This window comes from Equus asinus, chromosome 3 (assembly GCF_041296235.1).
Source record: "Equus asinus isolate D_3611 breed Donkey chromosome 3, EquAss-T2T_v2, whole genome shotgun sequence".
Classification (NCBI taxonomy): Eukaryota; Metazoa; Chordata; class Mammalia; order Perissodactyla; family Equidae; genus Equus; species Equus asinus.
Window position 1 is genome coordinate 161,712,024 of NC_091792.1, and position 18,881 is coordinate 161,730,904.

At 54.3% G+C, this 18,881-nt stretch overlaps 1 protein-coding gene across 2 annotated transcripts in view; it reads left to right on the forward strand.

Moving 5' to 3' along the window:
• The window catches only part of GAK (cyclin G associated kinase), a 60,200-nt gene that overhangs the window by 35,940 nt on the left and 5,379 nt on the right, over positions 1 to 18,881 (forward strand). For both annotated transcript variants that reach the window (XM_044768031.2, XM_070506422.1), the window contains 9 exons: positions 3,813 to 4,007; positions 4,451 to 4,568; positions 4,942 to 5,021; positions 10,258 to 10,451; positions 11,461 to 11,607; positions 11,917 to 12,387; positions 12,842 to 13,015; positions 13,700 to 13,810; positions 15,038 to 15,154. In XM_044768031.2, the coding sequence (XP_044623966.1) occupies positions 3,813 to 4,007; positions 4,451 to 4,568; positions 4,942 to 5,021; positions 10,258 to 10,451; positions 11,461 to 11,607; positions 11,917 to 12,387; positions 12,842 to 13,015; positions 13,700 to 13,810; positions 15,038 to 15,154 (1,607 nt within the window). The remainder of the gene's footprint in view (positions 1 to 3,812; positions 4,008 to 4,450; positions 4,569 to 4,941; positions 5,022 to 10,257; positions 10,452 to 11,460; positions 11,608 to 11,916; positions 12,388 to 12,841; positions 13,016 to 13,699; positions 13,811 to 15,037; positions 15,155 to 18,881) is intronic.

Genomic DNA, 18,881 nt, shown 5'->3' on the forward strand with positions numbered 1-18,881 from the left:
GCCTCTCCGTGGGCACCCTGGGGGAGCACTTCCCTCCTCTGCAGGAACGGACCTTGGCATAGACAATGCAGACCCCGAGAGTCGGGGAGCCAGAGCCCATCCTGACCCTGCTGCCCCCTCACTCCTGCACCCCCAGGAAGAAAGAGACTGCATCCAGGCCAGCGAGGGGTCATTATGGGTCATCCTTCCCCATCTGGACGGCCGCACAGCTTGTTGACGGAGTAGGGGAGGAGTCGGTGCTGCTCCTACGTGGGGCCCCACCTTGCTGGTTGGCGGTCTAGGGACAGTGTTGTGTCCCTCGGCCACCTCAAGAGAGCTGGTGCACGGTTGTGTCATCTGTACAGCTCAGGGGTGCGGTCCTGTTGCTCATGCAGAGAGGCTGCGAAGCAGGGCCTAGACCACCAAGCACAAGAGATGGACTGCAGACCCTTCTAACACAGTGACCTAAAAGCCATTTCTTCCTGTATTCCACATACATCAGGGGTTCCCGAATTGCGCCTCTTGCTGTAGGATCCTGCTTAGCAGCCACTCACAGCCAGGGTCAAAGCTGGAAAGAGTGTCGTCAGTGGTGTGTGCCTGGCTCTGGGACCCCCACCAGAACCTGGAACCCAGAACCCATGGCTACTTTCTTGGAGATGTGCAGACGTGTAGAGCATTGTCCCACCCTAACAATCTAAGAGAGTGGCAGGACCAACTTCAAACGCATGACTTTCCAGAGCTGTTGGAGAACAGCAGTCGTCAGAGCCATTGGCTGGCCCCACATCTGAGGAGATGGGCGCCTGTGGAGAGAGGGCACGAGCACTCACTCACCTAGCAGCCGTAGCATGATGCCAACAAGAAGGACCAGCAGGACAGTCACTGAGACCTAGTGCGCAGAAGCGGGCAAGGCCTCAGAGATTGGGAAATCGGCCCCCTTGAGCCCCTGCCGGGCACTCACAGATCAGGTTGGAGAGGGAGGGCCAGCCGCTCTGGGAGGGGCACTGAGTGTGGCTCCCAGCGGAGCCTGAAGGAGACAGAGCAGTCTCTAGGACAGGACTCAGAGTGCTCTGACAGGAAATTTAAAGAAGTGATCAGCATGTTGAGGACTCTGATGGAGGGTGCACAGGATACAGGGCTGGGAGGTCAGTCACTTCGGCAGAGATGGACACTGAGGAGGAAGCGATGTGAGAAAGCACAGCAGCAGGGAACACTGCCTTCCTCTGGCCCACCAGCAGAGAGTGGGAACCACCACCACGGAGCTGGTCAGGAGACAGACGCTGCTCCAGCAGGGGCAGAGGGGAGCATCCCGGAAAGGACGAGCAGCCAGGCCTATCAGAGCATCTCGGACGGTCTAATGAGCAGGTGCCTGCAGCCCCAGAGGAGGAGACGCGCAGGGAGGAGGTGCATGGAGACACGGTCGCTGTGGGTTCCCCAGACCATCGGCAGACACCAGATCCAGCAGCTCCAAGGACAGCGAGCGGGATCGTAACACACACAGAAAACCCACTGAGACGTCCCGTATTCACACTGCTGGAAACCACACGAAGAGAAAATCAGAGATACAAATTACAGCCAAGTTCTTGTCAGAAACCCCAGCACAACCCATAGGGGTCTTTTTTATAGTGCTGTAATTAAGTCAACAGAAGAAAAATAAAATGAAAGGATAAAAAATGCTCAATTAATCCAAGAGAAGACCAAAAAGAGGAACCAAGAACAGATGGAACAAAGAGGAAATAGCTGTCAGGGAGGTGCACTTACTGCGGCCATGTCCATCCTCCCTGAGTGTGAACAGTCTGCAGCCCAGCTGAGAGCCCCACTGTGTTGCAGAGGCAGAGCCGGGCCAAGTGGTGCTGGAAGAAGGTTGGGTTAGTTACTGCCGGCCGCAGGACTGAGGCTTCAGGCAGCCCGTGTCTGTTATGTGTGTCTCTGTGGGTCAGGGCAGATGACTCCTTGCCAGGCTCAGACAGGGTGCAGCCGGCCACCTTGTATGGACCTCGACTCCAAGAAGGTCCGCTTCTCCTTTGTTTTCGAATCTGTTTCCAAGCTCGCTCAGGTTGTTGGCAGGGTTCATTAGCTGTGGGTGCTGGTCTTCACGTGCTGGCTTCTTGCTGACTGTCAGCAAGAGGCACCCAGCTTTCCTGCCCCCAGGCTGCCCCAACACAGCCATGGGGGAGAGCCCCGAGAATGAGTCAGCCAGCAAGAAGCGGTGTGTAGTGTCTGCACAGCCATGGCCTCCCTGCCCTTCTGTTGGTCAGAAGCTGGTCATCCCTTCTGCCCAGGCTCGAGGAGAGGGACTTAGACAAGGGCAGGAGGTGGACGCCCTGGAGTGTGTGCCACAAAGAGGCGCCACAGAAGCACTCACCAGAGGAAGACGGAGTAACAACACCACGTTACAATAGATTCCAAATGTGTAGAGCAGAAACCTGGCACTGAAAGGAGGAATAGACAAATCAGGATTATAGTGTCGACTTTAACATTCCTCTCCCAGTAATCAGTCAACTGGTGGACAGAAGGTCAGTTCAGAGTTTAACACCACCACCAACCGACTAAACCTAACTGCCAGCTGTAGAACATTCTACCCAGTGACGGAAAAGACACATTCCTTTCAGGTGCACGCGGAGCGTTCAGTAAGAAAGATCATGTTCTGAGTCCTTAAACCATGACAAATTTAAAGGATTAGAAATCATACAAAATAAGTTCACAGGCCATCGTAGAATTAAACTGGAGGTTGATAACAGAAAGATGGCTTGGAAAAGCCCTAAATATTTCAAAATTAAACAATCTACTAAATAATCCATGAGTCAGAGAGGAAATCTCAAGGGAAATTTACAGATATTTTGAACGGAATGAAAATTATAACATCAAATTTGAGAAATGAAACTAGAACATTGCCTCAAGGGATGTTTATAGCATTAAGTACTTATATTTGATTGAAAAAAGATCTGATTTGCTAACTGGGGCTCCAGGGACACAGAGTATACATGCTGACTACACAGAGCACATGTGATGTGGCATGTGGACTACACTGAACGCATGTGTGACGAGGCATGTGGAGGTGGAGCATACACAGCAGGTGTGTAACGTAGCATGTGGACTATGCACAGAGCGCATGTGTGACGTGGCGTGTGGACCATGCACTGAGCACTCATGATGTGTGGACTGTGAACAGAATGCATGTGTAACACAGCATGTGGACTATGCACAGAGCACTCGTACGATGTGGTGCATGAACAGTGCACAGAATGCATATGTGGCATGACATGTGGACTATGCACAGAGCACTCATATGATGTGGTGTGTGGACTGTGAACAGAATGCACATGTAACACGGCGTGTGGACTTCTCACAGAGCATTGTGTGATGTGTGTGCACTGCACAGAATGCATATGTGACATGGCTTGTGGACTGCACAGAAAGCATATGTGACGTGGTTTGTGGACTGTACACAGAATGCATGTGTGATACAGCATGTGAACTTTTGTAGAGCACGTGTGTGATGTGTGTGGATCCTGAACAGAACGCATGTGTGACAGGGCATGTGGACTATGCACAGAGCTCTCGTATGATGTGGTGTGTGGACTGTGCACAGAATGCATGTATGATACGGCACATGGACTCCGTGCAGAGCACTCATGGCGCAGTGTGTGGACTGTACACAGAATGCATGTGTGACATGACATGGACTTCTCAGCACACGTGATACGGTGTATGGAGTGTGTGCAGAGCACACGTATGATGTGGTTTGTGGACTCTTCACAGAAAGTGTATGTGACAAAGCACGTGGACCACGCACGGAGCACACATGTGATGTGGTGTGCCCCCTGCCCCTCCAGGTACATCGAGTACATGTGCGACATGGTGGCAGAGGAGCCCATCACACCACACAGCAAGCCAATCCTGGTGAAGGCTGTAGTCATGACGCCGGTGCCACTGTTCAGCAAGCAGAGGAACGGCTGCAGGCCCTTCTGCGAGGTGTACGTGGGCGACGAGCGCGTGACCACCACGTCCCAAGAGTATGACAGGATGAGGTGAGCTCAGGGTCCAGGGCCTTCCTCGCCCTGTGACCATCAAGTGTGTTCATTCTCATTCTGTGGAAAGATGTTGCTGGGAGGTGGCGTTGAGGCATGTTCGCGAGGCCTCATCTCAGATTGAGGCCATGAGCAACAAGCAGACTTTGCATGCTGGTCTGGGGCCTGTGGGTGGTGTGTGTGAGAGGTTCCCACCTCATCCTGCTAAGGATTGGCTTTTTAGACATCATTTCCTGGAGCAAACCCCACCCGACCCCACCCCCCACCCCCCACCCCCCACCCCGAAGTAATTTGGTAGCAAAACCAGCAAGATGAGAACAGGTGGATTTGAGTGTTGATGCCTGGGGGATCTTGGTCCTGCATTGCTCTTTCAAGGTGACTCTTCACTAGAACTTGACTCTTTTTGACCTAAGGGAACAGTTTCTCATCGTTCTCTTCTTTAGGGATTTTAAAATCGAGGATGGCAAAGCGGTCATTCCCCTGGGCATAACAGTCCAAGGAGATGTGCTCATTATCATCTATCACGCCAGGTCCACCCTGGGAGGAAGGCTGCAGGCCAAGGTGAGCAGGCGCTCGCTGTGTTCTGTGTCTCTTGCAGGAGGTCCTCAGACTCATGTTCAGTGAGAGCTTTGCAGGCTCACTCGGTAACTGCCTTTTGAGTCCCCACTTCGTGTAGTGCAAGGCAGAGGGGATTTTAGCCTGAAAGGCCCAGAGTTTCCCCCACATTACGGGACTGCTGTCTATGCGGTCTGCTGGGCTGGACCCTTGGGCTGCCCCACCACAGACCCCAAAAAGCCCCTTGTCAGAGAGGGTGCCGTCCCACTGTCCGTGTGTCTGTGGCTCTCAGAGCTTGTTAACTGTTAAATGTGTGCGACATTAGGGTCTGGTGGCCCCCTCCCCAGTTAGGGATCTTGTGTTTGCTTTCTCTCTGCAGATGGCATCCATGAAGATGTTCCAGATCCAGTTCCACACTGGGTTTGTGCCTCGGAACGCAACTACTGTGAAATTCGCAAAGTATGTTGGTGTCACCATGGGAGAGGGACCAGAGGGGTCAGGGTGTGTGGACACCCGCCAGCCGTGTCCATGTGTGAATGAGTATAGCGCAGTTACGCTCGCAGGGCATTGTGATTGGTGCTCGGCCAGGGTGCATGCTGGAACTTCAGTCTTGAGTCTGTCCCCAGAACCAGGCGTGTTCAGTACGCCACTCCTTGTTTGGACCACGGTGGCTGCCATGTGCACCTCAGTGACTGGGGACTGACCCAGTGCATTTCTCGTTAGGATGTAGCCGCTTGCACACTACATGTGGCAAAGCCAGATGAACGAGTGTCCCTGCATTGTGACACATTCATTCCGTGCCTCTCCTGTGCACAATGTTCTGCTAGTCACAGGGTTCGGAGCTCATTAAGAGAAGCTCACAGTCTGGTTTTAGAGACGAGTATAAATATAATGCAGCACTTATTAGTCTACTGTACTCTTCAGATAGGTTAACTTGTCAAAATCTCATGTATCAGAGGCCTGGAAATGTACCCCAGGCCCTCAGTAAACAGCAGGTATCATGCAGTTCATGTTCTGGGTGGAGCTGCTCCGGCTGAAGGCAGCTGGGCTGACCAAGCTGGTATGCGGCAGAGCGAGCTTCCACACATGGGCATTTGGATTCCAGTCATCTTTCTACTCATTCGCACTTGCACAGGCACATGCACTTTCCACCCAAACTTACTGTTGTTCCAGGAGCAAGAGGGGAACTACGTGGAGGGGCTCTAGAGACAGCCGCCTACAGCTACCCCAGACCTGCCTTCTCAAACTCTGCTGGTTTCCTACCCAGTAAACCAAGGGAAATGTTAGGATCCAACCCACAAGGTCCCGGGGAGGTCTGTAGCTCTGACCCCTGGGGTCCCGGGAGGACTCAGTGCCTCGTGCAGGTGATGTGCCGCACGGGGCCTGCACGTGTGAAGGCTCAGGGAGAATGGCACCTGCTGCCCTCACAGCCGTCAGCCTCTGAGGTTGGACGTCTTGTGTTTTGATATATTATTACTCTTTTACATTTCTCACATTTCTCATCTTTGTAGTGTTTTTCTTGTATTGGCATTTTACAGTGTTATTCCTAAGTGCCGATATGAAGATGACGCTACAAAGACAGGGAATGCCACAGCCGTAACTTTTCTGAGTCTTCCTCCTTTGGAGGAGCATGACCCCCAGAGCTTCGGTAACTTAACCACAAAGAAATCATCCTTTAAAAACTTTTTTTTAAGACTAAATGACTGAAGACCAAAAGGAAAAGTATGTGATGGCCTACAGCTGAGTCGGGTACTGGAGTCAGGAGACAGGGCCTTCAAGTAACTGATGAATGAGTTCAAGAAAAACAGAAAGGGGCATTTTGCTAGAGACCTGGGATGCGTAAAAAGGATGCAGTTACAAATTGTGGGACTGAGAGCTGTTAGAGCTGAAGTGGATTCCACCAATTTGTGTATTAGCAGAATGGACACAATAGCACAGAAGCAGTGAACTGGAACAGAATATCTTCAGAGTGCAGCACTGAGGAAGATAATGGAAGATGCAGAAAGGGTCATGGGAGAGATCTGGGATGCTGTGGAAAGGCTGGGCATGCTTTTATTTGGAGTCCTAGGCGGAGAGAGAGAGAATAGAAAAGAAACAATATTTTGAAAATTAGTGACTAACAACTTTGTTAAACTGATGAAAGACATCAAACCATAGACTCAAAAGTGCTGCCAACGCCAGCAGGAGTGTTTGTAAGAGAGGAGGAACCTCACCCAAGCCCATCCCAGCTGAATCGCTGAGAAGCAGACAAACTTCAAAGCCCCTGGGTGGAGGGGAGGGACACTCGGAGCCTTCAGAGTGACAAGATGGACAGCTGCCTTTTAACTGAAGGGATGGGAGCCAGGAGTCCTTGGGAGACCCCTTCTGAAATAGTAAACAAGAAGAGTGGCCAACTTAGAATCTCTCCGATGAGATTGTCCTCCAGAAGTGGAAGTCAGGGGCCGGCCAGTGGCACAGCGGTTAAGTGCACACATTCTGCTTTGGCTGCCTGGGCTTCACCAGTTTGGATCCCGGGTGCAGACATGGCACCACTTGGCAAGCCATGCTGTGGTAGGCGTCCCACATATAAAGTGGAGGAAGGTGGGCATGATGTTAGCTCAGGGCCAGCCTTCCTCAGCAAAAAGAGGAGGATTGGCAGCAGATGTTGGCTCAGGGCTAATCTTCCTCAAAAACAAAAAAACAAAACAAAGTTGGTAAAAAAAAAAAAAAGAAGAAGTGGAAGTCAGACAAAGATGCTTTTGGGTGAACAGAAGATGTTTGCAATATGCGGTATCAGACAAAGGACACAAGTCCGGAATATAGGAGGAATCACAGGCTGAAGAGAGGAAGACGGCCGTTAAAAACAGCAAAAAACTTGACTGGCACTGCACCAACAAGGAAGTCCCACTGGTCAATGGGTGGCTGAAGGAGTGGTCCCCGTCCTCGGTCATCAGGGAGACACTCTTGAGGCCGCTGTGCGCTTTGACTGGCAGCTGAATGAGAGACAGGCATTTATAGCTGCCGGCAAGCGTCTGCAGCTCCTGGAACCCACACTTACTGCTGCCACTGCGCAAAGTCTGGTTGAGCTGTGTCCCACAGATGTGTCCCCCAGGGAAGTGAGTGCCTGGGACCAAGAGCAGACTCATGGAGGAACGTTCCTAGCACCTTTATTCTTAGCAGCCCCAAATGAGGAGGAACCCAGTGCCAGTAGCAGCAGGATGGATAATGAGCTGTGGCATGCTCACACGTGGGTGGCATGCAGCAGTGAAGCGTGACGTACACAGATGTAACCATGAGCAAAAGGCCACGACTGTCCATGTCTCATGACCCGTTTTATCGGCTCAGGCCTCATGTGGTTGTAGAGGTCCCGGGCATGGCTGCCTTTGTGGGGCTGGCTTTGAGGGGCACAGGGACGCTCTTGGGGGTGGCAACACACAGTGTAGTTTTCTGAATGTACCACCTACACGAGTATAGCACCTTATGGAAACATAGTCTTAGATTTGTGCGTGGCCTTGTATGTTATGCCTCCAAAACTGGATTAATTAATTCAGGAAGGAGAAAGCTGTTGAGTTGTCTGATTGATGCAGGGAAGTGTGTCTCTTCCACGGGCAGGATTTGTTTTGCACAGAGGCATTGGAACAGGACACTTCGAGGGGCCAGCCCCGTGGCTGAGCGGTTAAGTTCATGCGCTCCACTTCAGCAGCTCATGGTTTCTGCAATTCGGATCTTGAGCGCAGATGTGGCACTGCTTATCAGGCCGTTTTGAGGTGGCATCCCGTGTGCCACAACTAGAAGAACTCACAACTAAAATATACAACTATGTACTAGGGGGATTTGGGGAGAAAAAGCAATTAAAAAAAAAAGAAACAGGCCAGTTCGAGAGAATTTGGAATGGCATTAGCAGGACATGCTCTCGGATGAACCAGAGATGGTCCATGCTGGTGAGGCCTCCTGTGACTGAGGGGGTCCAGTGTGTTAAGTGGATGGGGTAGAGGGTCTGTCCTGGTGAGGCCTGTTGTGACTGAGGGGGTCCAGTGCGATAAGTGGACTGGGTTCCAATCCTTGACACTCGTCAGCAGTTTTGTTTCCCAGCCATCCCTGAGCCCTGTGCCCTCTGATATCCAGGGAGCTTGGGGGCTGCACCCCTGCTCACAGTCCCTCATTGTGCCCTCACTGGCCTGCTGGGTGAGTGGGCAGGCCCAGGCCTGGGGCAGTCTCCAGGGGCCAGCGGGGTGGGGGTGCGGGGATGGGTGGCCATCAGCGTGGTGCCTGGAGCTGCCCCCGAGGCCCTACTGCCACTGGAGCTGAGCCTGCAGACCTCCTGTGCTCCTTTGTGTGGACCCCGCCTCGCTCCCTCCTCCCTTGCTTCCTGGCTTCCCCTCCTTGTGGACAGGGGTCTCAACCTCCCTGCCCTTGCTGGCTGCTGGACTCTGCTTTGCCGACACCACTGTCTGGACTTTTCCCCCTTGGTTCTTGCTGTAGCTGCTGCTCCCTGGCTGAGTGGTCGCCTGTGTTGTCTACTTGCTGTGGGTGCACGGCCTGGAAAGGAAGGAAGCCTGTAGCGGCCTGGGGGCCAGGAGTGCGCAGACGAGTGGACAGAGGAGACACTGCAGCCTGAGGAGGGTGTGGCCCAGCAGGTGCTCTCCCTGCGCTCACCTCGGGCCTGGTGAGAGGAGCAGCAGCTCTGACAGCAGTTCCCCTTCACAGACGCATCCCTCAAGCAGAGGTGGTTGTGTCTCTGCAAGTAGGGGACCAGAACTGCAGACGTCACGTGCCAGGGTCTCCATGCCTGCTAGTTTTACTTTGTTGCATCCAGAGAAGCAGTGAAGGTCTGCCGTGGCTTTAACACCCACACGGACCACGTTGGTACCCGCCCAGGCCCCTCCTCTGCCCCGTGGTTGTTTTTTTGGGGGTCACAGGACCGCCGGGCCCTTCGCTCAATGCCTGTAGCCATCAGGAACCCACCCCTTCATTGCGTTTCTTTCTTCGTGGTTCCGCCGTGTGTCAACATGTAGAACCAGTGACGCACATACATGTTAGGTGGCATGAAACAAGGCCGGCACTGGGGAACCTGCACAGCTGAAGAGCTGGGGTTCGTCAGTGTAGTTTGTGGCCATGTAATGAGAGACGGTCTTAGTGAAAAATACTGGAGTTCCCGAGAGAGATTCAGGGCCACGAAATTAGGGTGGTCAGTGGAATGGCCACCAACATCAGCACTGCCAGGTTGCCCTGGACACACCTGTCTGGCAACTGTGCCTGGGCCCCTGGACCACTGCCTGAGGTAGTGCCTGGAGGCCAGAATCTTGCGAGTTCCCTGCCCTTCCCCCCTTTCCCACACCAGCAGGGGCGGATCTGGTGCCACCCCCCTGTGCCCACAGTGACACACGGCTGTGTCTCCCCAGGAATCCTGCTCCCCATCCGTGCAGTTGCATCGCAGAGGGTTTAGTGTTCTGGCTTCTGTTAGTAGTCGGGAGTTTTCCAGGTGGAGGGCATCTGTGGAAACAGCGTCTCGGATCCCAGAGTACCTGATCTGAGCCACAGGGCCTGAGGGGTGAGGGCAGACCTGGTGCTCCCTGGCACAGGAGGTGGGATGCTCCGAGGGCGTGTGTGCCTGGGGAGCACCCAGCCCTGCTCTGGGCCCGTCTTCTGGGAATGTTGGGGTGCCCCGTAAATGTCTCACGGTCCCTCCTGATCGCCCTCTGGTCTCCAACTGCAGGTATGACCTGGACGCTTGCGACATTCAGGAGAAATACCCGGATTTATTCCAAGTGAACCTGGAAGTGGAGGTGGAGCCCAGAGACAGGCCTAGCCGGGAGGCCCCACCCTGGGAGAGCGCGAGCCTGAGGGGGCTGAATCCCAAAATCTTGTTTTCTAGCCGGGAGGAGCAGCAAGACATTCTGTCTAAATTTGGTGAGATGCTTGTTTTCCAGGCGCACTTGCAGGCGCCCTGGTTCTGGTGCCTGTGATGGCTGAGAGGCCCTTGAGGGCCTGGGCTGGCCCTCCCTGTGCCCGGCGCTACGGGCAGGCTGTATGTGGGGCTCAGGCGAGCTCAGAGGCCTGTCCTGAGCCATGATAGTGGCTTTAACACCCAGCGTGGGCTGCAGCACCTGCACGCTGCAAGTTCCTATGGTTCCCAGACCCCGGCTTCGGCAGCCCTGGCCCTGGGAGTCATCGTAGAGCGGGGCTGGGACCCCTCAGGGGTCCTGTTGGAGTCATGTGCTGATTCAGAGGGCTCATTTTCTGGAGACACATCCACTTTAGATGCAACCGGGGAGAAGCCGAGGCTCCGTGCTGGACCAGCGGGGCCGCCGGCTTAGCAGACTCCCTTCTTCTTGGCTCCCCTGACTCAGCTTAGTTGTCCATTTTCTTCTTTCGGAGCAGTTACAGGAAAGTAGTGTAGAAAGCATGCTGGTGAGGGGACTCGTGATTTCATTTGCTGGCCACGCCGCAATTTTGTTCCTCTTCTTGGTTTGCATTTTTTACATTTTCTTATGTGAGGACAGCTGAGTATCCCTGAAAACTGCCTGTGCGTTCACATGTGTGTGCATGTGTACGTGTGTGTACTGTGTGTGTGTGCACACGTGTGCATAAACAATGTGCTGCAGTTTGTATGTGTGTGCATCTGTGCGTGCATGCAGTGTGTGTGTGCGTGTATTGGTGTGTACATGTGCACATGCATGTGTGTGTGTGTGTGTGTGTGTGTACATGTGCACACGTTACCCAGGGCAGCATCTGGGCCCATGCTGAGACTCACTGGTTGCTGGTGCAGATCTCCAGGCAGTTCGGAGTTGAGTGTCTGGCAGGCAGCCTGGCCGACTGCAGCGCTGCTGCCTCCCAGCCCTGGGCCATACCAGTGGCTGCCGCGAGTGACGGTGGCGTCCTGGCGCTGGACGGCCTGACGCCTGCCTCTCCCCGGCAGGCAAACCGGAGCTCCCCAGGCAGCCTGGCTCCACCGCGCAGTACGACGCTGAGGCGGGGTCTCCAGACACTGAGCCCACGGAGTCCGACTCGCCGCAGAGCAGCAGCGCAGACACCCCCCACTTCCTGCACACACTGGACTGGCACGGTAGGTGTTCCAGGGACCTTGCATCTCAGCAGCAGCCTCACATGCAGTCTGCTGTGTGGACTGGAGCCGGTCCCCACCCGCTGGGCACTGGCGTGGCACTGGGCCACAAGCAGCAAAGATGTCTGGGGACACGTGCCTGGTGTCCACAGCGTCATCTGTGCATCTTCTCTTGCTCCCCCACCCCGCCCAAATGCGTCCACTTTGCTCAGCTTGTTCTCAGGCCCTCTTCCTCGGGGCCTCCACGCGGCCTCCCCAAGTTATGCTGTCCACAGGGATTTGAGCCACGCCAGTGTGTTGTTTTCTTTTCAGAAGAGAGAGACTCAGAGACGGGCCCAGGCAGTAACATTGCCAAGGAGAGTCAGTCTGCCCCCACTGAGGATGGAGGAGAGAGTGAGCCGTCTGACGAGGAGGCAGTGCCGTCCTCAGCTGAGAGCAGGGAGCTGCCCGACGAGGACTCATCAGGCCCACCAGCAAGGACGCAAGAGTCAGAGTTGATATTTGATGTGGATGCACCAGCCGCGCCACAGGAGCCCGCGCTGCAGGAGGATGGTGTCGACCTCCTTGGGCTGCACTCCGAGGCGGGTCTGGCGCCCCCTCTGCAGACCTGTAATGTTCCCCCCAGCAATGCTGACCTGCTCAGCTGCCTCCTGGGGGCCCCTGTGGCTGCTCCAGGGAGCTCCCCGGGTGACCTGCTTGGCAGTGAGGTCCCCCCGCTCTTTGCAAGCCCGGCTCCTCCCCTGAGTGCACGGAGCACACCTCGAGAGGAGCCTGCTGTGTCCGGTATGTGCTTCTGTCCTATGAAGTTTTAGTAGAAATGTGAGCCAATGCGAATACCTGGAAGGAACGCCTGAGGACAGATGGGGTGGGGGTCAGCACTTTGCCCCTCACGGCCCCTTGGAGGAGCAGCCTAGGGCCCACTAGTGGGGTGGCCGCACTGCGGTCCAACTCCAAAGGCCGACACCCATCCTGCATTCATGCCCCAGGAACCGCCAGCCCTTCCCTCTCCTGGGCTGCCATCTCGGCGGGAAGTCTGAGGCCAGGGCATCGGGGACTGAGCACGCACCTGTCTTCTCAGTGTTGTCTTGGAGTGGACACTGCAGTCTCAGCCTGGGCCTGAGGGGCCGCCACACTGTCCGGGGTCTGTTGAACCCGGTGGCGTCGAACGCCCTGGGCAGAGGTGCCATCGTGGTGTCTGCCGCGCCTCACCTAGCTGCTTCCTGGTGTCTCTCCGCAGCTGACCCCTTTGACCCTCTCCTGCTGCCCGCTGATCCAGATGCCCAGCCCAGCTCCAAGCCTGATCTCTTTGGCGAATTTCTAAATTCGGACTCTCTGGCCGCCCCGCCCGCATCCTTCCCCTCCACCCACAGCGCCCCGCCCCCAGCCTGCAGCCCTGACTTCCTGCACCTGGGTGAGTGCGGCCTCTGCGTTGCCTGGGGCTGGGAGGTGGGCCACGTGCTCACTCTCCATGGGCTCTGCCCTGACCCCGTGTGGCTGCAGGTCTTCCCTCCCCTGGGAAGGGGAGGCGGCCAGTGGCCCCTGGGTTTTAGGGGAGGACGGAAGGCACGTTCTGGGGCCTGGCACATGGCTAGGTGAGTGCACGGGGGGCAGGGGTATCTTTGAAGATCCTCTCAGAGAAGGAGTGTGCAGACACTGGTTCCCATCATTGGCCTGCCAGCTTCTCCACCTGTTGACCCCATGTGTCCACTTGTTCAGTTCAGTGACCATGTGATGCGTCCTTGGCCATGAGGAGGAGGAAGGCTGGTTGGTGTTGGATGAGCCCAGTGCTCAGCGTGGCGCCCTGCAGGTCCAAGGGGGTGGCCCCAGAGGTGCATGAGCACAGCCCTGCCTGGGGGCTTGCTCAGCTGGGAAACCTTGGGACCAGCTGCAGCAGGAGCTTGGTCCTGCCTCCGGCAGTGGCGGCCGTCCACTGTGCCTCCTGTTCACACGTGGAGGAGGGGGCTGGAGGGAGCCCTCTGAGGCTCCTGCAGATGGTGCTGTGGCCAGCCTGTCACAGGGTCACCAGGAGGCCGAGTAAAGGCCATGTGCCCACTGCCCACCAGGGGACATGCCAAGTAATGTGCTCTCTTCCCAGGGGATCTGCCAGCAGAGCCCGGCAAGATGGCAGCTTCAACCAGCCACCCAGATCTGCTGGGGGGATGGGATGCCTGGGCCGAAGCTCCAGCCCCCACACCAGCCACAGAAGGTAAGACCCCGGCCCCATGGAGGCTGGTCCAGGAACAGCACCTGCTGTGGTCTAGTGTCTTTCTCCAACTCACACATGACGTGACAGTAATCCCTCTCCCAGACGGGGTGGAGGATGGGAGTGCTTTGCGGGATGTGGTGCCTGCCCACTGATCATGCTGTGAGGGGGCCCAGTCAGGCCTGCCTCACTTCCCCACGGACACAGCAGCGTGGCCCACCTGAGGGCAGCAGTGTGCGTGCAGCACTCCACGCGGGTCCGTGTCCCCGTCTCCTGGGGATGCCCGTGTTTTGTGACACAACTTTGTGTTTCCACCCGTGATGTTTCTTAGCATTTTCCTGTGTCCTGTGGCTACTCTGCTTCCAGAGACCCTTGGAAGGACTACACACTGGCCCTGAGGGTGTTGCAGGTCTATGCCCTGTCCTTGGGGACATGGGGTGCAGCCGCCTGTCGCTTTTGTGCACGTCTGTCCTTCTTCCTGTGTGTCCATGACTCTGTCCTGTTGGAGATTTCAGTTGTGAGTTGTGTCAAAAGCAGTCACGCTCACGAGCCTGTGTCCCCTCCAGGTGCCTGTACTGATTGACTTTCCCAGGAGCAGTTCCCACCTGGGGTCTCTCAACAGAGTTGGGTGATAACTTCAAAGATGTTATTTTGCCAATTTGATTAGCCATCAGCTTTTTAAATTTGCGTTTCTCCATTATGAATAAGGTTGACTATTACATGTTTTTAGTTTATTGTATTTCTTTTGAGAACTGTTTCATTTTCTTTAATCATTCTTTTGCATAGGGAATGTACCTTTTTTCTATTAATTTATAAAATCTCTTTCTATGTGGGGAGCCATTATTTGTAATGAGTGTAATATTCCATCAAGTGTCTGTGCAATAATTTACTCAAATATCTCACTATTTTATACTGAGAATATTCTCAAGCTTACGTTGTAATAAAGACTATGATAAAGCACGCTCACGTTTCAGGTTCCAGGAAATGGTATTACAAAATCAGAAAACATGATGTGTTTCGGCTCTTGCATGGGTTGTTGGCCTGTCTTCTGTGAGGACAGTAGGGGAGCTGGAGGCAGCCCTGGCTGCTGGGCGGCTGTGTCCTGAGCAGGCTGCCCACGTCTGTCGCCTGTCTTCCTCAGAGCTCTGCGGGGCCTTTAGCAGCAGCAGCAGGGGCAGCAGAGGCTACATTTTGTCTCAGCTTGTTCTAATACACTCTGCCCTTCTCCAGGCCCCCTCCTCGCTCCTGGAGGCCAGCCGCCCCCTCCCGGTCCCTCAGCCAGCCGGACCAAGTCTCAGAGCCTGGACCCATTTGCAGACCTCGGTGACCTCAGTCCCGGCCTCCCAGGTAACAGGCAGGGTGGGTGGGGCGTGTGGAGAGCACCAGGCTTGCTCATAAGAGGGTTCGTTCTGTCTGTCTGCGGGCCCTGCTCCCTCTGCGGGACTCAGCTGCGCAAGGTGGGCCTTCGCCTCCGTTACATAAGGCTCAGAGCACAGTGACCCTGGGAATGGCCTGTCTGGTCCCATTGCAGGGTTTGTGAACAAGCTAACACTCAGAGTTGCTAAAACTGGCACTAGGACTTGGCCCTCTGCAGATGTCACCATGCCCATGGCGCCGTCTTGGGAGCAGATCTTGGTGTGGGAGTGGAGGCGGTACATAGGCTTCTGGCAGAGAACATGCCCCACTCAGCTTCCACGCCTGCCTCTCCTGGCCTCCAGTCTCCTGGAGCTGATCCGATGCCCTGAGGACCGGTGGCCCTGGGGCCCCTGCAGCTCAGCCCTCCAGAAATGTGTGGGGCGTTAACTATTTAACGACCATGAGCATCTGAGAGCCTCTCGTCCCATGGCAGTTGGGGCGTGTAGAGTTCCAGTGGGAAACGTCTCCTCAGAACACTTGTTGCTCAGGCGATCAGGCATCCGGCCCGCAGGCAGCCGCATCCCTCCCCCACCAGAGCTGGGCGGACGCTCCCTGTAGCCCCGTGCTGGCGCCTGGGAGCCTTCAGATTGGAAGCTGACGCTCCGAGGACTGGGAAGCTCCCACTGTCTCCTCTCTCTTCTGACTTTCCTCTGCATTCTTGTTGCATTAGGTCTCCTGTGTTGCCTCGAGGGCTCATTCTGCCACCAACTTGTCAAGTCTCCAGAGGTTTTCACTCTGAATAATCCTGTTTTAGTAGTTGGTGTTTCAGGCTCAGTGTCACTGAGGGCCTTCTGGAAGTTTGGGTTTGTCTTTGGCTTTCGCACCCCAGGTGGTCCTTAGGCTGTCTGACTGTGGGGTGGGGCCGCCCAGAGCCTCCTGGCCCTGCCTGGGCTGTTTGCTCCAATCCTGTGGAGGATAGGACTTGTCGAGATCCAGGTCGCCCGTTCTCAGGATGGAGCCCAGCCCTTAGCTCTACACTGCAACCCGAGACCCTCTGTCGCACCCACTCAGACACCAGAATCCTGAGTGAAGCCAATAGAACTGAAAGGAGAAACAGACAAATGGGAATTCTAGTTGGAGACCACAGCACCCCTCTCTGAACAGATGATACAGCACCAGACAGAGGGTGGGCAGAGCGATGGAAGAGGTGTTGTGACCGTCAGGGCCTTGTCGATGCCCGGGGGAGTCTGCACCCGACTCATGCGCCTGTGAAACCTCCACTGACATGGGCCTCATCCTGGGCCGTAGAACACCTCAGCAGACTTAAAAAATCGAAGCCATTCAGGCTGTGGTCATTCTCTGACCGTAACGGAATCAACCAGAAATCAGCAACATCTGGTGCCGGAGAGATCTTCAAACGCCTGAAAACCAAACAGCACACTTCTAACTAACACGTGCGTTATTTATTTAGGAAGCTTCAGGGAAGTAAGCAGTACGTTGAGCTGAGTGAAAATTTGACACGCCGAAACTCGAGATGCGTGGCGTCAGCAGTGCTGAGGGGAACGTGCAGCATTCGGTGCGTGCCAGGGAAAGGAGGAACCTCTTTTTGAGCCCCCTCGAGACCCTTGAAAAGAAAAGCAAAATAGACTCAAAGCAAACAGAAGGAAATAGTAAACAGCCTAAATCAGCGAACTAAAGGCAAAAACAGTTAAGAATGTTGATTAGACGTAAACCTGGTCCTTTGAAAAGATCAGTAAAATTGACAAAGCTCTACTAAGACAAGCCTTGAAAAGGAGGATAACACAAGTTGTGGCCCTCAGGAACGACGGGGGCATCCCTCCGACCCTGGGGGCTTTAGGAGGGCGACGAGGGAACACATGCCACGCTGGGCACACACATTGGAAGACTCATGTGGAGCGGCAGACCCTCCAAACCAGCGCAGCAGACTCGCCCCGTGTGCAGCAGGCAGCTTGAACAGCTCTGCAACTGTGAAGAAGTGAGTTCCTGGTTAAAACCTCCCGAGAAGGGAATATCCAGTCCCAGGTGGTTTCATTGGAGAATTTTACCAAATGTTTAAAGAATTCATACCAATTCCACAGTCTCTTCCAGGAAGCAGGAAGAGGAAGGAACATTTCCCAGTTGATTTTATAAACCTAGTATCCTGATGCCAAAACCAGACGGAGCACAAAAAACAAAGCTGCAGGGCAGTAGCCCCCATGAGTATAGGTGCAAAAATCACAACAAAGTATAGCAAATAGAGTTCTCACTGTAGAGAAAGAATTACACACCCGACCAAGGAGGGTTTGTTCCAGGAGTGCAGGCTGGTTCAGCACTCCAAAACCAGCGATCAGAGCCTGCCGCATTACTGGCCAGAGAGGCCGACCGACGGCACAGAAGAGGCATTTGACAGAGCTCAGTGCCCGTGTGTGATAAACACTCTCAGTAAAATGGTAACAAGAGGAGGACTTCGTCAGCTTGATAACAAGCACCCTCAAAACCCCACGGCCAACTTCCCACATGTTCGTGAAGGACTGCCTGCTCCCCGAGGCCGAGGCCGAGGCCAAGTCAAGGCAGAAGTCCCAGGTGGCGCAGTTAGGGAAGGAAGGAAACAGAAGAGTTGCACACGCTGACAAGGAAGACATAAAACTGTTTCTGCTGCAGATGATGTGCTTGTCTACATGGAGATCTCAGGGAGTCTGTGAAGACCTTTCAGAGCCGAGCAGCGAGTTCAGTAAGGTTGCAGGTCGACACAAACGTCAGTTGTATTTTGTTCACTGGGCTATGCCCAAGGAGTCTAAGTTAAAGACGGTACCGTTTATGGTCACTAAAAAAATGACAAAGGAAACACTTAAGTATATTTCGAACAAAAACACGCACAGGACTTGCATGTCAAAGCTATGAAACCAAACCTGGCGAGAGAAATCAGAGAAGACCCAAATAAATGGAGAGACAGACCGTATTCACAGATCGGAAGACCCACCATGGCTCAGGTGTCAGTTCTCCCCAGATTGATCTGTAGACTTAGGACAATTCCTACCAAAAGTCCCGGTAAGGAATTCTGTAGACCCCAACAAACTGCAGAACTCATTTGAAGAGTCAGAGGAACTAGAGTGGCTACAGTGTTTTGTAGTGGAAGAGTAAGGTGGGTGGAATCACTCTACCTGGCTTTGGGCTGCTCTACCTGCCAAAATCGAGACTGCCTGGTGTTGCCAGAAGGACAGACATGTAGGCCAATGGAACAGAATAGAGGGCGCAGAAGTTGACCCACACAAGTGAGACCCACTGATCTGGGCAGAGCGGCAGAGGCCTTCTACAGACGGAGCTGGAGCAATTGGACTTCCATGGGCAAAAAGTAACCTTGACCTAAACTGGACATCTCACTCCTCAGGTAACACAGGATGAGCCATAAATTTAAATGTCAGATGTCAAATTAAGAAGCCTTCAGGAGAAAACATGGAAGGAAATCTTTGGGACCCAGGGCCAGGTATAAGTGTCATCTGGGCCACAGTCCATGACAGGGAAAGTAGAAAAAGTGGACGTGATCACAACTAAGTCTTCTGCTCTGCTGAAGACCGCCAAAAGGATGAAAGACAACTACAGATTGGGGAAAATGTTTCCGGACCACGTATTTGACAAAGAGTCCTATCTGGAATATTATAAGTACAGAGAAAAACAAAACAAAAGCCATCCAGTTAGGAAAGACGAGTCATGAAGAGAC